Source organism: Brassica napus, unplaced genomic scaffold (genome assembly GCF_020379485.1).
Source record: "Brassica napus cultivar Da-Ae unplaced genomic scaffold, Da-Ae ScsIHWf_1826;HRSCAF=2462, whole genome shotgun sequence".
Taxonomy (NCBI): domain Eukaryota; kingdom Viridiplantae; phylum Streptophyta; class Magnoliopsida; order Brassicales; family Brassicaceae; genus Brassica; species Brassica napus.
The window spans coordinates 92,126-112,126 of NW_026015243.1; the positions used below are offsets into that span (position 1 = coordinate 92,126).

The 20,001-nt window shown below is 35.1% G+C and overlaps 3 protein-coding genes, 1 long non-coding RNA gene and 1 pseudogene across 4 annotated transcripts; all 5 read left to right on the forward strand.

The window, feature by feature from the left end:
• Positions 1-15: 15 nt before the first annotated feature.
• Positions 16-5,797, forward strand: LOC106415981 (pre-mRNA-processing protein 40C-like). The gene is made up of 14 exons (XM_048772690.1): positions 16-338; positions 574-1,081; positions 1,183-1,322; positions 1,403-1,440; positions 1,655-1,733; positions 1,846-2,280; positions 2,649-2,732; positions 3,399-3,539; positions 3,681-3,787; positions 3,926-4,046; positions 4,313-4,450; positions 4,619-4,765; positions 4,993-5,115; positions 5,289-5,797. The coding sequence occupies exons 1-14, from the start codon at positions 177-179 to the stop codon at positions 5,544-5,546; spliced, it is 2,481 nt and encodes an 826-aa protein (XP_048628647.1). The 5' UTR covers positions 16-176; the 3' UTR covers positions 5,547-5,797.
• Positions 5,798-6,111: 314 nt separating this feature from the next.
• Positions 6,112-8,049, forward strand: LOC111215545 (cytosolic Fe-S cluster assembly factor NBP35-like). The gene is made up of 3 exons (XM_022719148.2): positions 6,112-6,266; positions 6,349-6,450; positions 6,958-8,049. The coding sequence occupies exons 1-3, from the start codon at positions 6,230-6,232 to the stop codon at positions 7,854-7,856; spliced, it is 1,038 nt and encodes a 345-aa protein (XP_022574869.1). The 5' UTR covers positions 6,112-6,229; the 3' UTR covers positions 7,857-8,049.
• A 1,881-nt stretch (positions 8,050-9,930) lies between these two features.
• Positions 9,931-13,105, forward strand: LOC106415458 (annotated as a pseudogene).
• Positions 10,333-11,669, forward strand: LOC111215822 (ADP-ribosylation factor GTPase-activating protein AGD10-like). The gene is made up of 6 exons (XM_022719985.1): positions 10,333-10,350; positions 10,394-10,512; positions 10,796-11,173; positions 11,240-11,303; positions 11,367-11,441; positions 11,538-11,669. The coding sequence occupies exons 1-6, from the start codon at positions 10,333-10,335 to the stop codon at positions 11,667-11,669; spliced, it is 786 nt and encodes a 261-aa protein (XP_022575706.1).
• A 3,925-nt stretch (positions 13,106-17,030) lies between the features above and the next one.
• LOC106414095 lies at positions 17,031-19,989 on the forward strand. The gene is made up of 2 exons (XR_001282758.3): positions 17,031-17,223; positions 19,615-19,989. It is a non-coding gene; the product is annotated as an uncharacterized LOC106414095 (long non-coding RNA).
• Positions 19,990-20,001: the final 12 nt, after the last annotated feature.

Consider the following 20,001-nt stretch of genomic DNA (forward strand, 5'->3'; position numbering starts at 1 on the left):
CCATCTCCACACCATCATCTATCTTTACCGTCGGCTGAACTTTGCCTTCTCCTGAATCGGTGACATTGATTCCTAATTCATAAACCCTAACTTCTTCCTTCGTTCGCGCTCAGAGAGCTAGAGCCTTCGACGAACAAAGCCGCCGGTGATTCAAATCCTCATCTCTTCAAAAGGTGATGGAAGGGGAGAATGTCACGGAGCCGTTGAATACAGCGGCGCCATCTACGGGAGAGAGTATCTTCGCCACAGCTCCTCCTCCAAGTGATTCAGTATTGGCCACTGCTGCTTCGAGTATCTCTCCAAGCAGTAAATCTCAGCCGGAGCAATCCTCTATGTCTGTATGTTGTTCATTCTTATTTCTCAGCTCTCGATTTGCTCAATACCTTTAGAAGCTTTGCGTTAGTTGTACTTCTTCGCTTTTGTGATGTGGTTAAATAGGTTATTATAGTTTAAGTCACTAATAGAATTTGTCAAGTCTCAATCTTGTTCGGTATATACTTTCAACACTTGCTCAGGTCGTTTCATTTTCAGTCTCTAAACTGGTTCCATGGTGTTTTGGTTCTTGTTGTGCAGATTGCCACTACTGCGCAATTGAGTGCTAATGCAGCAGCCTCCTCAATTGCTAATCCCATACCTCAAGCTTCGCATATGCTACAGAATCCGCCTTTTGGTCGACCAGGAACACTCGCTCCTCCTGGACTCATGACATCGCCGCCTGCTTTTCCTGGTTCCAACCCTTTCTCCACAATTCCAAGACCCGGGGGTCCTGCTCAAATCAATCCTGGTGTTCATCCACACATGTATCCTCCTTATCATTCTCTGCCGCCAATGCATGGAACGCCTCAAGGAATGTGGCTGCAGCCTCCCCCTATGGGTGGTATCCCCAGGGCGCATTTCCCATCACATCCTACTCCTTTTCCTGGTAATTACCCATTTCCAGTTCGCGGAGCTTCTTCTCACCTGCCATATCCTGGTTCTCAACCGCTTCCTGTGGGGAATGCTGGCACTGTTCATGCGTTACCGGGTCACCAACCGTTAGATGTTCCTCCTGGTCAAAAGCCAGAAACACTCTCAGGAATTGGTATGCTTGATGATTACTGATCCATGTAAGAGATGTTTGACCTTAATGGTTATTCTATTTAGTTTACATACTCTTTATCAGGATCATCTTGTCTTTTGCAGATGACAGAGCTGGTTCTCAACTAGTAGGAAATCGAGTAGATGCCTGGACTGCACATAAATCAGAAACAGGAGTTGTTTATTATTATAACTCGGTTACAGGGCAATCGACCTATGAAAAGCCTCCTGGTTTTGAAAGGGAGGTGGGTTTAGCTGCTTACATGTTACCATAATTCTCTGGTTTGAGCAATTTATAATCTATTCTCTTTCTTTACTTCTACAGCCTGATAAAGTGCCGGTGCAGCCAATTCCTATCTCTATGTAAGTTCTTAGATTGAGATCATAAATTTCTCCGATTAAATTAGTTGTCATATTTTTAAGATACAGCTTAGGACGCTTCTGCATGAGGCATTGTTATTGTTACATAGCTTGTGTATAAATCTTCTACTAGGCCGCCAAATATTTCACGCCCATGAAATCAACAGTTTATATTTGGTTGCATCACTTTCAGCCTGCTAACTTGTTCCAAATGTAGGGAGAATATACATGGGACGGATTGGGCTCTTGTTTCCACAAATGATGGCAAAAAATATTACTACAACAATAAAACAAAGGTAAATAAATACACGTAAAGAGGAGGCACCATTTTATTGGCTTTGAAACTAGTGTTCTGTTACTCTATATTTTTCTGTTACACTTTTTGAATCCTCCAGTTTTCTTGATCAGGTAAGTAGCTGGCAGATTCCACCTGAGGTGAAAGATTTGGTGAAGAAAACGGAGGAGAGGTCAACGGAGAGTTTAGCTTCTGTGCCGAGCGCTGATTTAACTGAAAAGGGTTCTGAGCAATCAAGTTTGAGCGCACCTGCTATTAACAATGGTGGCCGGGATGCCGTATCGCTCAGAACTACAATTGTTCCTGGTTTCTCAGCGTTGGATTTGGTCAAAAAGAAACTGCATGATTCTGGAGTTCCTGTCTCCTCTACGACAACATCTGAAGCAAATGGTGGTAAAGCAAACGAGGTCACACCTAGTGGAGAGAGTGGAGATGGTATGGGCAAGGTAAAAGATGCTCCTGGAGGTGGTGACCTTTCTGATTCTACTTCAGATTCCGAAGATGAAGACAGTGGACCATCGAAGGAAGAGTGTATCAAACAGTTTAAGGTATTGCCTAGTCTGCACGTATGAGAGTTCTCATGGTCTTCGTTTCTGTGCTTTTTGACGTAGTGTTTGGTATAGATACTTTTCTTTCTTTTTTTTCTTTCTGCACGTCAAATGTATTTAGGTGTATCTAATATAAGGCAGTCTAGGGAAGGAGTAGAGGAGGCCGTATATTGGAATTTTCTTCTATGAATAGATCTTGTTGGAATAGATGAATGTCGTGAATTCACATGTTCAAGTACCATTGGTAATGGTGATACTAGGGGAAATTTCCAATCCTGGAAATCTTGAAATTATCCAGGCTGATGTTTATTTTGACTAGACTTCTTATATCTCGTTTCTTATTTGTTTGTCTTTATTGAATTTTGCAGGAAATGCTCAAGGAGAGAGGAGTAGCACCGTTTTCTAAATGGGAGAAGGAACTGCCAAAAATTATCTTTGACCCTCGCTTTAAGGTTTGTCATGCCTAAAGATCATAATATTTTGATACCTCACCTGTTCGTATATTTCACGTTTATTGTTTCTTTTCTTTCGTACACTTGCAGCTTGTACATTTCCAGTTAATTTTACTTGTTTATATGCAAGCACTGCAACATCCACTCGTTTTAGGTGTTCAAATAGAGCACACATAAAAGCTTCCTATATATCTCCTACTCCAGGTGTCGAATGATATTATGTGCATGGTGACGTGACAATAATATCATACTCTATTTTCTTTTCACTGATCTTTTTGCTGCTCTCTTTGTTTACATCTGTATTATATTTGAAAACGTGAGTTTCAGTTTGCTTACCTTAGAGTCTTAAAGCAGTTTCCTCTCTGATTAGTTAGTTGGTGCTTTGTATGCTGGCTAAACCATTTATTGCAGAAGAAAGAACTATGTTTTTGGTTTCTTCCAATATTGACTAAGAAACCATTTGAGAATGTATGTCTTTACGTGACGTTAAGTGTTTATCCCCACCCATCATATGTCATGTTGCAACTTCATTCTTTGTTAGCTTAATGGAAATGACGGGGGATTAGTGTTGTGTCAAATTTTAATTTTGCCTGTTCTACTGTCACAGCTTGCACTGTGGACTTTTTCGATGCTGTATTTTTATTTGGGAGTTCATCTTTCTTGCAGGCAATTCAAAGTCATTCTGTTAGAAGATCTTTATTTGAGCAGTACGTAAAGACTCGCGCTGAAGAAGAACGTAGGGAAAAGCGTGCTGCTCATAAGGCAGCTGTTGAAGGTTTCAAGCAGTTGCTGGACGAAGCGTCTAAGGTACATTTTTTTTACTTAACCGAGTTCCTCTTTACTTTTGGGCAACCTTACGTGACATTTTTCTTTTCTTTTTTGGTTTTGGATGTTTCTTAACCCGTACTTCACTTGTGGGAATTTATTATCATCCTGATATTTTTTCAGGACATTGATAAACACACTGATTATCATACTTTTAAAAAGAAATGGGGAAATGATCTGCGGTTCGAATCACTTGAGCGGAAGGAAAGAGAAGCTTTGCTGAATGAAAGGTACGAATCCATATCTTGCAATCAGATTTCTATGTATGTGTAAAAGTTCCATTGGATAATTTTTTCTTCGTGTTGGTTTTTGAGTGTCTTATACTTATCCTGTGTTTTTTTCTTACCTTTTCCATGAATTGGTTGTAGAATCCTTTCTTTGAAACGAGCTGCTGACCAGAAGGCGCAAGAAATCCGCGCAGCAGCAGCCTCTGATTTCAAGACGATGTTACATGAAAGAGAAGTGTCCATAAATTCACATTGGTCCAAGGTGGGTGACACATTTGTTTCGTCCCTTAGTGAGCAAGATAGATTTTTTTTTCTTTTTTTGGAACTGACTAAAGTTAGGATTTGGGAAAGTGACCATAGTGGCATAGTCTAAGTTTCCATTCCGATTTAACACTTAACAGTGCTTCCAAGTTGAAGTTTTGAGTATTAGTTGTGTTATCTGTTATCTAAGTTTACCTTGATTGGCACAATTTTACTGGTTAGCATGCACGACGCTTATATGATTTTTTCTTCCCTGTTACATATTAGGTAAAGGATAGCCTGAGAAATGATCCAAGATATAGATCTGCTGCACACGAGGACAGGGAGGTCTTTTATAATGAGTACATTGCGGAATTAAAAGCTGCAAGGGGAGATGAGTATGAGATGAAAAGTAGAGGCGAAGAGGTAAGCTAACTTTATATATTCACAATCCATGTGAATCGCGATAAATTTCTTTTGATTTCTTGTCTGTGTTTCTGGATTCCAGAATGAAAATGATTTATCTTTCATGTTGGGAAAGCTACAAGACACATATGTAGTTACATCTTCTGTGATTTCTTAATTTGGGTACAGGATAAACTGAGAGAACGAGAGCGGGAGTTGCGAAAACGGAAAGAAAGAGAAGTGCTAGAGGTGGAAAGGGTACGACAAAAAATCAGAAGGAAAGAGGCAGTTGCCTCTTATCAAGCTTTGCTAGTGGAGAAGATCAGAGACCCTGAGGTATGTCTTCGATCTGTGTTCACTTCTCCCTATGCAGCGTGCTAAAGCTTTTCGTAGAGCCGCGCAGCAGCACTACATTTAATCCTCTATTGGAACATGTTAAAGAATTGGATAGTGTTAGGTTGTATCTTCTTTGTCCTTCGATTCTGAAATAATAAGTTGCCTTCTATATATATAACCTGTGGAGATTCTGATCTTTCTTTGTCTATCTTCTTCAACATCCGAAGGCATCCTGGACAGAATCGAAGCCGAAACTTGAGAGGGATCCTCAAAAACGCGCCTTAAATCCGGATTTAGATCCTGCTGATAAAGAGAAGCTGTTCCGAGACCATATAAAGACATTGTACGAGGTACTTATCTGTAAACCTTACCAAATTAAACTCTTAGGATTGTCTACATGCAACAAGATGAGAACAAGCTTGACTATCGCTGACCTCTTTTCTACTTCTTCGTTGTGGTCTGTTTGAGAACTTGATTTGTCTTATTCCAGGGAATTAATTGCTCTCTGGTTGTGTGTTTGCAGAGGTGTGCCCGTGACTTCAAAGCTCTTCTAGTTGAAGTCTTGTCATCGGAAGCTGCTTCTCAGCAGACAGAAGAAGCAAAGACCGTGCTCAACTCTTGGTCGACGGCTAAACAAGTACTCAAATCCGACATCCGATACAGCAAAATGCCCAGAGATGACAGGGAAGTCATATGGCGCCGATATGCGGAAGATATCTTGAGGAAACAGAAACAAGATAGCCCTCAAAAGGAAGATAAACCAAGAGACTACAAGATCTAAAAGCTGCAGAATGCATTTTCGTAAGATTAAAAAGCTCAGTTTCTATACGAAAGCTCATTTGATTTATCATTCATCAATCAGAGCTTTGTATATTCGACAGAAGAGCAAACTACTTGCGAATTCTTTGGTTTTCTCCTTTGAGGATTATGTGGTTTTTGCAATTTTAGAACTGTAACAAGAAGATCCTGTCTTTGTTTGATGTCTACTTTTACTACACTTTCCATATGGTGAAACCTGTATTTTCATGACAACCGAAAACTAAGATTATGTTTAGTAAGATGCAGAAAGTGGGCATGTACAGTTTGAGTAGACGTTTGTGGTTTAATAAATAGATCTCATTTTCAAGAATATAAAATCTACAGGGGCATGTGACGTCGTACATAGCCAAGACGATATTTTGCGCAAGAATCAAACATGTCGATTTCTTTTGTGTTTCGACAAAAATGTTGGTTCTATGATCATCCTCCAAAAAACTAAAGCAATATCTAAAATGGGGGATAAGGCCCATAGAAGATAATAGACGAGCCCATACATAAATAATGGGCTTTGTTTAAGAACATCTCACGATCTACGCGTAGCCGCCGACAACTATTCACCACCACCGCCATAAGCGAGGTTTAACGTATAAAATTGAAACTTAACCTTACACTTTTGTCAAATATTCAATTTCACGGAAGTCAGACATGGAGAACGGAGATATTCCCGAGAACGCCAATGAACGTAAGAAAACATCAATCCAGTCTTTTCTTCATCAAATGGACTGTTTTAGCCTAAGGATTTCGTCTTCTTCTTTGGTTGATAGATTGCCCAGGTCCCCAATCGGAAAGTGCGGGAAAGTCAGATTCTTGCGCAGGTTGCCCTAATCAGGAAGCATGTGCCACTGCTCCTAAAGGACCTGACCCAGGTCACGATTTCGCCCCCTTCCTTTTATTCTCTATAGATCATACAATCTTAGATTCCACTTGAATTGGGTTTTGTTTGTGTCTGCTTTTGTGTCCATACTGGGTTTTGAAGATTCTTACAGCTTCGCCTTAGTCCATTTTGAATAATGAAAAAAGTAGATGCCTTTTGTATCTCTGTGTTCACAAGAGCTTACATGTCTTACTTAAATCATTCATCTTCCTATAGCTTCTGGAGGTTTATGTATTTTATGTAAATTATAGAAACTGGATCTGTAGAGTAGCAAGTAAAATGCTGTTTTACTTTTAACTCAACTTATGTGGAGCTATGTTGGTATGTTGGTACTTGTGGTGGTATTGTTCTTTTGAGAGTAACATCTTGTGACCATTAGTTAGACCATTGATTTGTGTGATACTAATGTCTGGTTAAGTTCCATGTGTTTAATCTCAGACTCACTTGTTTACTAGTTGAATTTTTTTCTATCAGCGCTGACACTTTGTGTTTCCTTCAGATTTGGTTGCCATAGCAGAGAGGATGAGCACTGTTAAGCACAAGATTCTTGTCTTGTCTGGTAAAGGTGGGGTTGGCAAGAGCACTTTCTCTGCTCAGCTCTCCTTTGCCCTTGCTGGAATGGACCATCAAGTAGGCCTTATGGACATAGATATCTGCGGTCCAAGCATGCCGAAAATGCTAGGCCTTGAAGGGCACGAGATTCACCAGAGCAACCTCGGATGGTCCCCTGTCTATGTGGAAGAGAACCTTGGTGTCATGTCCATTGGTTTCATGCTCCCAAACTCCGACGAAGCTGTGGTCTGGAGAGGTCCCCGCAAGAACGCTCTCATTAAACAGTTCTTGAAAGACGTCTACTGGAGAGACATCGATTACCTCGTGGTTGATGCCCCACCGGGAACTTCGGACGAGCACATCTCCATCGTCCAGTACCTTCAAGCCACTGGGATCGACGGTGCGATCATCGTCACGACCCCACAGGAAGTCTCCTTGATCGATGTCAGGAAAGAGGTGAGCTTTTGCAAGAAAGTGGGGGTCCCTGTGCTGGGAGTGGTGGAGAACATGAGTGGTTTGTCTCAGCCGTTGGCGGATGTCAAGTTCATGGAGATTGGTTCTTCCGTTGACGTGACGCAAAAGGTAATCTCTTGCTTGAGAGAGAACGCACCAGAGCTTCTCAACGTCTTGGCTTGCAGCGAGGTGTTTGACAGCAGTGGAGGAGGTGCAGAGAGGATGTGCAGGGAAATGGGAGTGCCGTTTCTTGGGAAGGTGCCTTTGGATCCACAGCTTTGCAAAGCAGCGGAACAAGGTAAGTCGTGCTTTGAGGGTAACAACAAGTGTTCTGTTAGCGCACCTGCGCTGAAGAGCATCATACAGAAGGTTCTTGCTTCGATGACCGAGTGAAGTTTAAGACTCCCACTAAACAGATCCTTTGGTTGGATCTGTAGATAGACAATGGACTTTGCTATGAAGGTGTTGTGTAGGCTTTGGTTGTAGGCTTCACATGTGTAATAAGATTTTTATTATGAGAGTGGACCATTAAATCTTGTCGACTATAATATTTACTCTCGTTGAATTTCATTAGAGTATTTGGCTATCGAGGGGTTGTTTTGATAAATGCATAAATTTAAGGCGAAAACTGAAACTAGTCCAAACTTATAGTTTTGATAGTCCATTGCCAAGACCCTGTCTACTGGATTCCAGCGTTGATAGTCCATCGCCAAGACCTACTAAAAAAGTAATAATTTTGTTTCGCCTTTACTCTGTTGCTCGTTATAGTTTTGTGTATCTTCATGCATTCACAGTCTTTCATATTCATCTCACAGGCATTACTCTATACTTGGCAAGGGTATTCTTGGCACAGCGAGATTGCTAGATATTAGGACGCAAGCGGAAGCATGGTCTTTTATTTGATCTAGTTTACATTGTGATAGGATTGCTAGAAACAAGCGATACAACTGATTTAGTTTAACCTCGTGAACAAATCAAACCCGTGCGGTAAAGCTTGCTAGAAAGAACGTCGATCGACAATTCAATAGTTGCATCGACGGGTTGAAAGTTGTATCGATCGACAATCCATAATTGGTATCGATCGACACTTTCTCAAGACCAATAAGCGACAGGTGAAGTCTTAGATCTGATGACAATAGATAGTCTAAAAATACGGAAGTCGATCGACTAGTCTTTAGTTTGAGTTTTAGAATATCCAACATCCACTTAGTCTCTATATCTCTACAATTTTAATTGTCTGAATAGAAACCGTAAGTCTAATGCCTTTCATATTTGTCTTAAAACCTCAATAAATCAACCAAACAATTACTTTGCTCATCTCTGCTATTTAATTTAAACATGTTTGCCTAGTTTAACCACATAACTACTAGATCTTTTGTGTGATTTAGCTCCCTGTGAATTCGATCTCTAAGTGCTACAACTCAACATTTTATTCGAGAGAGTACAAATCACTTTTTTGGATAATTTAAGTGATATCAAGAATTTTTGTTAGCTACTCTAGAACAAAAGCAATAAATACAATTCAATTGATTCATATCAAGACAACTCAGCAATTTTATAGGTGACTAATCCCTCATGACTATCTGAACCCTAAATCTAACATGATGAATTTATTCAAGCATGATAGTTATCATAGAAAATCATAGATGAATAAATGCAATAGAATAAATATAAAAGCCAAAGGAGTTTCAAGAGGACTGTGGAGGAGTTTCTTTGTTCTCTCCTAACTTAGAACTATGAATAAAAGAAAGCGTAGTCGTCAACATGGCTTAGTAAATACATAAATAGGGTTTTAGGTTGTCCATGGGTATTCTGGTAATTTGTGGTTACTTCTAGACCTAAGTAGGTCTTGAAATATACTCGGTCTGTGTTTTGGAATCACCGTCGATCGAACCAAGGCTGTGCCGTCGATCGACATTCCTTCAACTCAAGACCACTATTCAGTAAAACGGATATAACTTCTGATCTAACCGTTGGATTAACAAGTAGATTAACTAAAATCATCGAAAAAATGACAAGTAAGTAAAATCGTAGACTGTGATTAGTTATTTTTTAATTTACTATAAAGTATATTTCTATAATATACAAAAATAAATAACTTTATAAATTAATAAAATATTATAAATTGTTGACAAAAAAAATATTATAAAATTTAATCATTTATCCTTCTTTTTTTGCTAGTTTTTTTTTCTTTCTAATGGGCTTTTACGTATAAGTATATTTCGAATTCAATTGTATGTTGTTGACCCATATCTAGGCTTAATTATTTAAGGTGACCTATTCTCCCTCTTCTGATCAGATTTTGTTTTCTTCTTGTACTCTGCGATGGTTTCTGACAATCTTATCGACAAATCTAATATTTTCGGACATCTTACCGAAAAATCTGACAACAGGGTTTGAAATCTTCATCAATTAATTCTACTCTTTTCTTTTTCAGTTTGTTGTCATTTGATTGTGTGTGTCTGTCTAGTTTTTGGATCGGGAATATGTTATGTGAAATGTATTCCCAAACAGATAACAAAGCAAATACAAAGCTGGATAATGATTATATTGATGATAAACTGTTTACAAGTACTCAAAGAACCTTGAGAGAATTATTAATGGAGTCCCTCACTTCCCCCTTTCACTCTTTTGTTCTAATCTCTAAATAACTCTCACTTTCTTCTCTCTCCTCTCTCCTCTCTCCTCTCTCCTCTCTCCTCTCTCCCTGCTTATATAGAAAAGTCCCTCTCCTGTCACACACTCTGCGTGAAGCTCTCCTCAGCACATGCCTCTCACGTGGTGTGTTTATTCAGCATAAAAGAATATTCACATATGGATAAGATCCACCTCATCCTTCTAGAAGCTCATTGCTATTTCACTTAATCAAATGTGTACTGTTGTATCAGTACATGTAACAGAATGCTGATTTTTTTGGTTTTGCTTCTCAGGTCTGCTTTGATTGTGGTGCAAATAATCCGACGTGGGCTTCGATAACATACGGGATATTTCTCTGTGTCAATTGTTCATCTGCTCATCGAAATCTCGTTGTTCTTCCCAGTTTCGTGAGGTAAATTTTGGGATTTTTGGAGGAACACAATCTTAATCCATTTTTTAGCATCTGGTTTGTTTACAGGTAGAGTTTGATAGGTTTAGATCTGAAAGTGTAGGATTACATGTCCTCTTAGTTTTTTTTAAAAATTTAAAAAGAAAACTAAGAGGACATGTAATCCTACACTTACATGTCCTCTTAGTTATATCGTGGTTGCAGTAGAACATGTTCAAATATGAGCATGGTTTCGTGGTGTTTGCCAAAAAGATTCTCAAGATGCTGCCTTTTCGATTTTGTATAGGTCAACAACTACAGACTCATGGAGTGGTGAGCAGCTCAAGTCGATGATGCTTGGTGGCAACAACCGCGCTCAGGGGTTCTTCAAGAAATATGAATATTGGACCAACGCTGGTAATAATATGAAGGCTAAGTACACTTCACCAGCTGCGTATTTGTATAAGCAGATTCTTGCTAGAGAAGTTGCTGAAGACATGAGAAAAGAAACTACGACTGGTCCAGCAACTAATAACAGCGGAATTGAAGCATCAGCTGGTTCATCTATTGACCGTCATTCTAAGGACAATGACGACTTGAAATCTGAAATAGAAGGAAGAAGAAGCTCGAAAACGAAGGAGAAGCCCGAAACTTTGGGCTCCGCTATCATTGGCGGTCTAAAAGGGTAAGAAGGAACTGTAAATTTTTGTTGTCATATGATGCTACTACTTATCTTTGTTTGTTTGAATAGAAAAGTAAAAGTGAGTTTAAATGTGATAAGATATTTGACTGTTCCTACTGTTTGCAATGGACAGGTTTTTTCGGCATCCTCATGATGTTTCTGCCCTTCGGCATCGTCATCGACAGATTTGATGCAGAAACTTCGTGGCAAAGATGCCGAAGCCATCCCTTGGGCCACCCGAAAGGAATGGGTCGACAATATCCGTGGCCGAGTAAGTTCCACCACACTCGAATGATCGAATCTCTCCCGGGTTTAGGAGCTTTCTAGTTTTTCTGATAAACATCATTTTGGTTGTTTTTTCTAACAGGTCTTAGCAGCTATATATCGGGTTGATGCGCAAGGGAATCGTAAAGATCAAGTTGCAAAGCTGCGGAATGATACGAGGGACATGTTGGAAGTCTTAGTAAATAAGAAGGTTAAAAGGATCAAGATTGATTAAGAACTAGGAGTATACTATTGAGAATAATACTCTTACCGTATATTACAAAACAGTGTTCATCTTCTGTTGAAAACAAGGCGTTACGTACTCTTAAGGGCAATTCTCTCGGATAAACTTTTTAAGTTTTTTTTTAAGTTTTTGTCACAAAAATAGATTCAAATTCAATGACCAAAATAGCATTTTTTATTTTGAAAATTTTAATTTTATTTTATTTTTAAAATTTGAAATTCTATCTCCTACTCCTCAAACCTAAAACTTTAAACCCTAAATCCCACTTCTTAAATCTAAACCCTAATGTTTTGAATCTAAGACTCACTTGTTTACTAGTTGAGTTTTTTTTATCAGCGCTGACACTTTGTGTTTCCTTCAGATATGGTTGCCATAGCAGAGAGGATGAGCACTGTTAAGCACAAGATTCTTGTTTTGTCTGGTAAAGGTGGGGTTGGCAAGAGCACATTCTCAGCTCAGCTCTCCTTTGCCCTTGCTGGAATGGACCATCAAGTAGGCCTTATGGACATTGATATCTGCGGCCCAAGCATGCCGAAAATATTAGGCCTTGAAGGGCACGAGATTCACCAGAGCAACCTCGGATGGTCCCCTGTCTATGTGGAAGAGAACCTTGGTGTCATGTCCATTGGTTTCATGCTCCCAAACTCTGACGAAGCTGTGGTCTGGAGAGGTCCCCGCAAGAACGCTCTCATCAAACAGTTCTTGAAAGACGTCTACTGGAGAGACATTGATTACCTCGTGGTTGATGCCCCACCGGGAACTTCGGACGAGCACATCTCCATCGTCCAGTACCTTCAAGCCACTGGGATCGACGGTGCGATCATCGTCACGACCCCACAGGAAGTCTCCTTGATCGATGTCAGGAAAGAGGTGAGCTTCTGCAAGAAAGTGGGGGTCCCTGTGCTGGGAGTGGTGGAGAACATGAGTGGTTTGTCTCAGCCGTTGGCGGATGTCAAGTTCATGGAGATTGGCTCTTCCCTTGACGTGACGCAAAAGGTAATCTCTTGCTTGAGGGAGAATGCGCCAGAGCTTCTCAATGTCTTGGCTTGCAGCGAAGTGTTTGACAGCAGTGGAGGAGGTGCAGGGAAATGGGAGTGCCGTTTCTTGGGAAGGTGCCTTTGGATCCACAGCTTTGCAAAGCAGCGGAACAAGGTAAGTCGTGCTTTGAGGGGAACAACATGTGAAGAGCATCATACAGAAAGTCCTTGCTTCGATGACCGAGTGAAGTTTAAGACTCCCACTAAACAGATCCTTTGGATCTGTAGATAGACAATGGACTTTGCTATGAAGGTGTTGTGTAGGCTTCACATGTGTAATAAGATTTTTACTAGATTTTAATCCGCACACCCGTGCGGGTAACATTTCATTTATAAATATAAATTTTGTATATAATAATTTATGATAATATATTGATGTCATTTTAAAAATAACAAAATAGATGATATATAGTTCTAAATATTAAAATTTAACATATGTTAACAGTTTTATTTTTTGTGAAAATTATTATATAATTTATGAATATTAATCATTTTAAAAGGTGAATGATATTTTAGTCACTTTAAACGGTGAATGATTTTTGATTTATTTATATTAATAAAAGTGTTTTTTCAAAATATAATGGTCTACCAATTCAACATAATTTTAATATGTTTGCAAAAAAAACATAATTTTAATATGTAATTCATTAATTACTTCTATTTTAATATAATGTAGAATATACTTATAAAATTTATAAAATTAGCAAAAAGATCATTATGTTGTTTATAATAAAAATTTAATTAAAACTAATTTATAGTAATATTATATTACTAATTGCGAAATTAATTAGTGCATTAATGAAAACAATATTTAAATTTTTAAAAAGATTTTGTTAGATTTTTTCTCAACATATTTTGTTATTCTTAAAACAAAAATTTAAATTTATAATTAAAATGGATTTGTTATTAATATCCTTATAATTATTTAGAAATCATATACATTAAATAAACTAATGTAAACAATAAAAAATATTTGAATATATGAACTTAGAATTCTAGTATGACTATTTTGTAGTAGATAAAAATGAAACTTCTCTTTTAATAGAGATTATGAGAGTGGACCATTAGATCTTGTCGACTATAATATTTACCATCGTTGAATTTCGTTAGAGTACTAGGGATTAACCCGTAGCCCGGGATTTTTATTTTTTTCTAATTCAAGTTGTTAAATTATTTATATTTAGGTTATGACATATATTTATATAAATGTTAAGATGCATGTCATAATTAAAATTTATTTTTAAATTTTAACACGTTAAATTAAATTATTTTTTACTATTTAAATATATTTTTTGTAATTTTGTTGGCTATCTAGTTATCATATTTAGCAAAACTATCGGTTGAGTGTTGGAATAAATGTTTTAGATATTTAATTAGACTGCAGAGTATTTTCGGATAGACCACATGCTTAACAATCGATCGATCCGTAAAAATATGGCCGATCTCCTTGGCCAGGTAAGTACAATTTTAGCAAAAAATATCTTTAATTTTCAAATATTAAGTATATAACTATCCTTTTGAATATTGTTTTTTTTAATTGTATTTTTTGATTAAATTATTGTATTATAATGTTTATGTAAATATTTTTTGTGATGTTTGAATTTGTCGTGTTCCTATACTTCACCTAGATGATATTGATGTTTAACAATTTATTGTTTTCTGGAAATAGAAAATAATGATATATCAAAATGTATCTAATACTTGTTAAATGATAGTATAATGTAAATTACATCCATTATTTGAAAATAACCATTTATTGTTTTTATTTTTTTAAATCAGAAATTATTTTTATTTAAAAACATTATATATAATATAATAGTTTAAGTTTGGAAGATTACTCTATATATATAAATTATGTATATTTTAAAAAAAAATAATTTAAGATATTATGTATTGAGTAACTGAATAAAAGTTGGATTTCTTATCTTGAAAATCAAATATTTTTATTTTTGTCTTCATGTTATACTCACCAATCCATCATTGATATTTATAACTCAGTATGTTTTTAAAAAAACTTAGTTTTAAGTAATAAACAAATTTAATAAATTAAATTCATCACCTATAATGTTCTGTAAACTATATTTGAAAACTCTATAAAAGTATATTTTAAGCATAATATTACTATTATTTAATTTAAGTTATTTTAAGCATAATATATGCTAAACCTTAATTTAAGTTATTTTAATCATAATATATGCTAAACCAACTTAAATTATATTTACAATAGGACCATCCTAAACCGGTTAATAAACCAAAAACAATACTAAACCAACATGAACCAATACCTGATTCGGCGAGGAAATAAGTGTTTTGGGATAAACGCTTGAATGAATATTAACTGTAATGGTTTGATCATGAAAGAGTTAGTAAGAATATTAACAATAAAATTATGGATTAGATTAATTTAAATTTGTAAAAATACCTTTGAGTCTATGAAAAGCAATTCAATTCCCATGAATAAGTTTGGCTTTTGGAAGTTGCGAGTTTCCCAACAATGAATCCACCTAACAAAAAGTTCGTTGTTATAAAAAATCTCCTTCAAGGTCATTAAAGGGTTTTTGGACGACAAGAGTTGATGGTGGAACCATTTTTTTGCTCGAATGCTTTGAAGTTTTCCTTGATAGTGTGAGGATGATGTTGATGGAATAATGAGTTTTATAGGGACTTTCTTGATGTAAAACTATACATTTTTTTTTGTTTAATGTGGTATTTCCATTTTTATATAATTTACTACCATTTTAAGATTTTTTTTTTTTGACAGCAAGAACATTTACAGACTCATATAGACTCCGTAAACCATAGTGGCAACTCTGCATCCATGTGTATGACGAACGACGGTTGTATCCGAGCACTGCGTGCCAAGCGATCCGCCATTTTATTGTCCGTCCTTGAAACATGAACAATTTCTGAGTTAGTGAAGCTTCTTCTCAAAAGCTTGATATCCTCCAGGTAACTTCCAAATGCTGGTCATTCCTCTGGTTCTGAAACCATCTTCACCAGTTGAGAACAATCCGTTGCAAACGTGACTTGATATTAACTACCATTTTAAGATAGATTTTTAAATCTTAATGTACCTTTTACATTTTTAAAATGTTTATTTTCATTTCTTTTATTTTTTATTTACGTAATATCTATATTTTATATTTTAAAATAGATATTTAAATCTTAATGTACTTTTTCCATTTTTTAAATTGTGTATTTACTTATATTATATATTTTACATTTTAAGATAGATGTTTAATGCTTAATGAACTTTTTCCATTTTTTAAAAAATTGTGTATTTACTTATTATTATATATATATAATTCATATATTATATATTTACATTATTTAATTATTATTTATTTTCCTGTATATGTATTTCCATTTCTTGTACTTTTTATTTACTTAATATCTCTATTTTACATTTTAAGATAAATGTTTAAATCTTAGTGTACGTTTTCCATTTTTTTTAAATTGTATATTTTCATTTGCTATACTTTCTATTTACGTAATATCTTTATTTTAAATTTTAAGATATATTTTTAAATCTTAATGTAATTTTCCATTTTTTAAATTAGGTATTTACTTATATTATGTATTTACTTATTATTTATTTTTTCTTTATATTGTGTATTTCTATTTCTTATACTTTCTATTTACTAATAATTTTATATTTTAAGATAGATGTTTAAATACTAATGTACTTTTTTCATTTTTTTTAAATTATGTATTTCCTTTTCTTATACTTTGTAATCTTACATATGTTTAATGTAGTATTTCTATTTTTATGTTGTGTGTTTACATATTATTAATTATTTTCAAAAGTATATATATTAATGTTTTTCTTTACAAAATAGTAATGTTACATTATGGAGATAAGCTGTCTTTTTTTAGTGAAAAATGGTAATCTTACATATGTTTAATGTAGTTTTTCTATTTTTTATGTTGTATGTTTACATTTTTTTTTAAATAAAAATGTAAAATGGTAATCTTATATATGTTTAATGTAGTAATTCCATTTTTTATGTTGTATGTTTACATAGATTCATTATTTTCGAAATTATATATAATTTTTTTTGTTTTTTTATAAGACGGAAATGTTACATGATGGAGATAAGCCGTCTTTTTTTATGACACGTGTCATCTTTCGGGAGAAGTTTTTTTTTGTTGATGTGGACGCTTTATGGAGCCTCAAAATGTCTCTTTTATTTATGGAGATAAGCCGTTTTTTTTTATGACATGTGTCATCTTTCGGGAGAAGTTTTTTGTTGTTGATGTGGACGCTCTATGAAGCCTCAAAAGGTCTCTTTTATTAGTATAGATTTGGCTACCGAGGGGTTGTTTTGATGAATGCATAAATTTAAGGCGAAAACTGAAATTAGTCCAAACTTATTGTCATTTACAGAAAATATGGATCTTTATTGGCCAATTGAAATTATTAAATGTTGTCGGAAAATAAAACATGTAATAATGCTTGCTAGAACGGAAAATCTTTCTTCGCCTTTGTCTTTATCTCGCCGTCGACGGTGAGTTTGTACGAACTCTGATTTTAGTTTTCTTCATTAGATCGCCTTCTTCCTTAGGTTACGGTAGGGGTTCTTGGATCATCATCGTCCACATGCTTCTTTAATAACCAAAAGGGATTATTTTGAATTGAGTGTGTTTTATAGTAAGTTCATCAGGGAGCTTAGATTTTAACAACCAGGGTATGCTCTAGAGTCTAGGAATTCAAAATCAATCAGTCCTAAGATTTAGAACCAACTTGAAGGGGCTGAGTTAGGACTCTTGTGGTTGGAGAGATTTTAAGTACTCTGTCATGAGCCAGCAATGTGTAGTCATGTGTCCTTTGATTTTCTAGGTTGGATTTGAATTATCTAACTTGTTTAGGATCAGGACAGCAGTTGGGACTTCTGAGTTTATTCCATGTTTTGTACAGTTATGACAAAAAAACTGCGTTTATTCCATGTGTTCTTAGTTTTATTCCATAGTTTATTCTATGTATTTATTCCATCTGTTCTTAGTTTATTCCATAAAAACACATGTGTCCATGTGTTTCATGTGTTCTTAGTTCATTCCATGAGTTCTTAGTTTATTCCATAAGAATACATGTGTTCTTAGTTTATTCCATGTGTTCTTAGCTTTACACACATGTTTTGACCAAAAAAAAAGTTTTACACACATGTTTTGTAATCTCCAATTAGATTTTGACCTGCACGTCCGTGCAGGTGTATTTAAAAAAAAAATATGATGCTATTTGTTTTTTATGTCACTATTTAGGATTGGGCAAAAAATTCGAACTCGAAGAATCAAACTGATCCCAATCCGAATAAGTAGTACTAAATCTGAACTGGAATTGATTAAATATCTGAATTATTCAAAATTTTGGTATTTGAAGAACTGAAACCTAATCCGATCCGAACCGAAGTATTTTGGGTATCCAAAATAGATTTATATACTTATATATATTAATTATTTTTAGATTTAATATATATAAAGATATCCAGAATGTATATGATACTTTTAAGTTCGCATAAATGCTTGAAAATGTATACAAATAATCAAACGTAAATATGTTAAATAGTTAAAAAATACTCAAAACTCCAAAAATACGTAAATAATTATTAATTCTCTATCCAAATATTTAAACCAAACCTATTTAAATTGGTTATCCAATTCCGAACCAAATCCTCAAAGATCTTAACTGGACACGAAATCTCAAAAAGACCCAAAAACGAACCCGAACGCCCACCCCTAGTCACTATTATATATATCCTATATGTTTCATCATAGGTTACAAAATATGTGTTATCATATAATTAATCATATTTTATACGTACCATCAAATAAGTTTTCTTATAATTAATAATATTTTATACGTACAATCATATAATTAATCACATATATTATATTTTAAAATTTAATGTGAAATATTAAAACCATAATTTTAGTTGGTGTTTGAAATTGGGCTTTGTATTGTATTTTTATTATATATATTGAAAATATTTTTATAATAGTTATTGAAAAATATGTTAGTAAAAAAACAAATTTTGAATATATGTATATTTTTGAATGAATTTTTGATATAAATCAATTTTAAATTATTATTTTGATTTGAATATATATATCAAAGTAACATAGACCCATTACTTTTTAATATAATGTAATGTACTTCCAAATTTTTAGTAGCATAAGCCCATTATTTTTTTTTCTAACTTACTGTTATCCATGTTTTCAAACAGTACTATTTTTTAACTATTATCCATATTGCCAAACAATCTCAATGTGTACTTCAACTTTAATAATATAGATAATTATATTTAACTAAATCCAACCAAATATATAAAATTTAATACCAGCTGCATCAACGTTTAAAAAGTTGATATACGATTATGCATTGGGCTCAATCTTTAGTTGTCACCCAGATCTTACCTCAAAAGGAATCGTAGGATTTAAATAACAGCACAAGCTGATCTTCTCTACGACTCTACCTCAAGATAAGTCCCAATATCCAAAATATAATAGTGATCCAAATCTCTCTCTTGTAAAAGTTCAGTTTTCTTTGCCAAAATAATGGACTTTTATTTGCGTTCTTGTAACAAAACGGGTCCAATAGTACTTATTACCCAATCCCACATCGCTAATGGCTGAAGGCGAGGATGTGTATATATGAGGTATATGTCGTCTAATGGAATGTCAACTGATGGTGAGAGAGAGGTTCATGATTCTTGATATGGTGAAGTGTCTAAATAGGTCTTTAGACTGAAGATTAACTCTGTAAAGGGAGTTATGAGCCAACCTTACTCATTGTCGGTTGACTTTTTAAATTACTCTTAACAAGTTTTGTATGTTTTTATATAGATTTTTGATAAATATAACCAACGACATCTCATATAATCATCACACTATACCTACAATAGATATGGTGGCGATCACTTCTCCGATGATAAAGAAGCACCATAGCTTCAACCTATGCAAAGAATTTCATAAAAATGTAACAGTTGAAGAAACGAGAACCAGCGTGTGGAGAAGCCTCTTTTAAAATCTAAAAACAATTCAAGGCGCAGATGGTCGTCCCTTTCTTATGAATGTGGTCTCTTCTTTTATAGCATAAAGATTATATCTAAGACAGTAACCAATGTGGTTTCTTCACTCCACCACGTTGCAAATGAAGAAGGTAAGCTCTTTAGCTGCTGCCACACAGCACCACATTATTGTCTTTGTCTAGCACACTTTGTTTGCATATGTTTGTAATGTTTCGTATTCTTTAGCTTTTGGTTGATGCTTTTCATTCATTCGGTCAAATT

What these genes read in the sequence shown, in the direction of transcription:
- LOC111215545 (XM_022719148.2), top strand. Translation starts at nt 6,230, where the DNA reads ATGGAGAACGGAGATATTCCCGAGAACGCCAATGAAC. An exon ending in TCCCGAGAACGCCAATGAAC is followed by an intron (nt 6,267 to 6,348) that starts GTAAGAAAACAT and finishes TTTGGTTGATAG; the next exon opens with ATTGCCCAGGTCCCCAATCG. An exon ending in TCCTAAAGGACCTGACCCAG is followed by an intron (nt 6,451 to 6,957) that starts GTCACGATTTCG and finishes TGTTTCCTTCAG; the next exon opens with ATTTGGTTGCCATAGCAGAG.
- LOC106415981 (XM_048772690.1), top strand. Translation starts at nt 177, where the DNA reads ATGGAAGGGGAGAATGTCACGGAGCCGTTGAATACAGCGGCGCCATCT. An exon ending in TCTTTGACCCTCGCTTTAAG is followed by an intron (nt 2,733 to 3,398) that starts GTTTGTCATGCC and finishes TCTTTCTTGCAG; the next exon opens with GCAATTCAAAGTCATTCTGT. An exon ending in ATATAAAGACATTGTACGAG is followed by an intron (nt 5,116 to 5,288) that starts GTACTTATCTGT and finishes GTGTGTTTGCAG; the next exon opens with AGGTGTGCCCGTGACTTCAA.
- LOC111215822 (XM_022719985.1), top strand. An exon ending in ATCATTGGCGGTCTAAAAGG is followed by an intron (nt 11,174 to 11,239) that starts GTAAGAAGGAAC and finishes TTGTTTGAATAG; the next exon opens with AAAAGTAAAAGTGAGTTTAA. An exon ending in TCGACAATATCCGTGGCCGA is followed by an intron (nt 11,442 to 11,537) that starts GTAAGTTCCACC and finishes TTTTTCTAACAG; the next exon opens with GTCTTAGCAGCTATATATCG.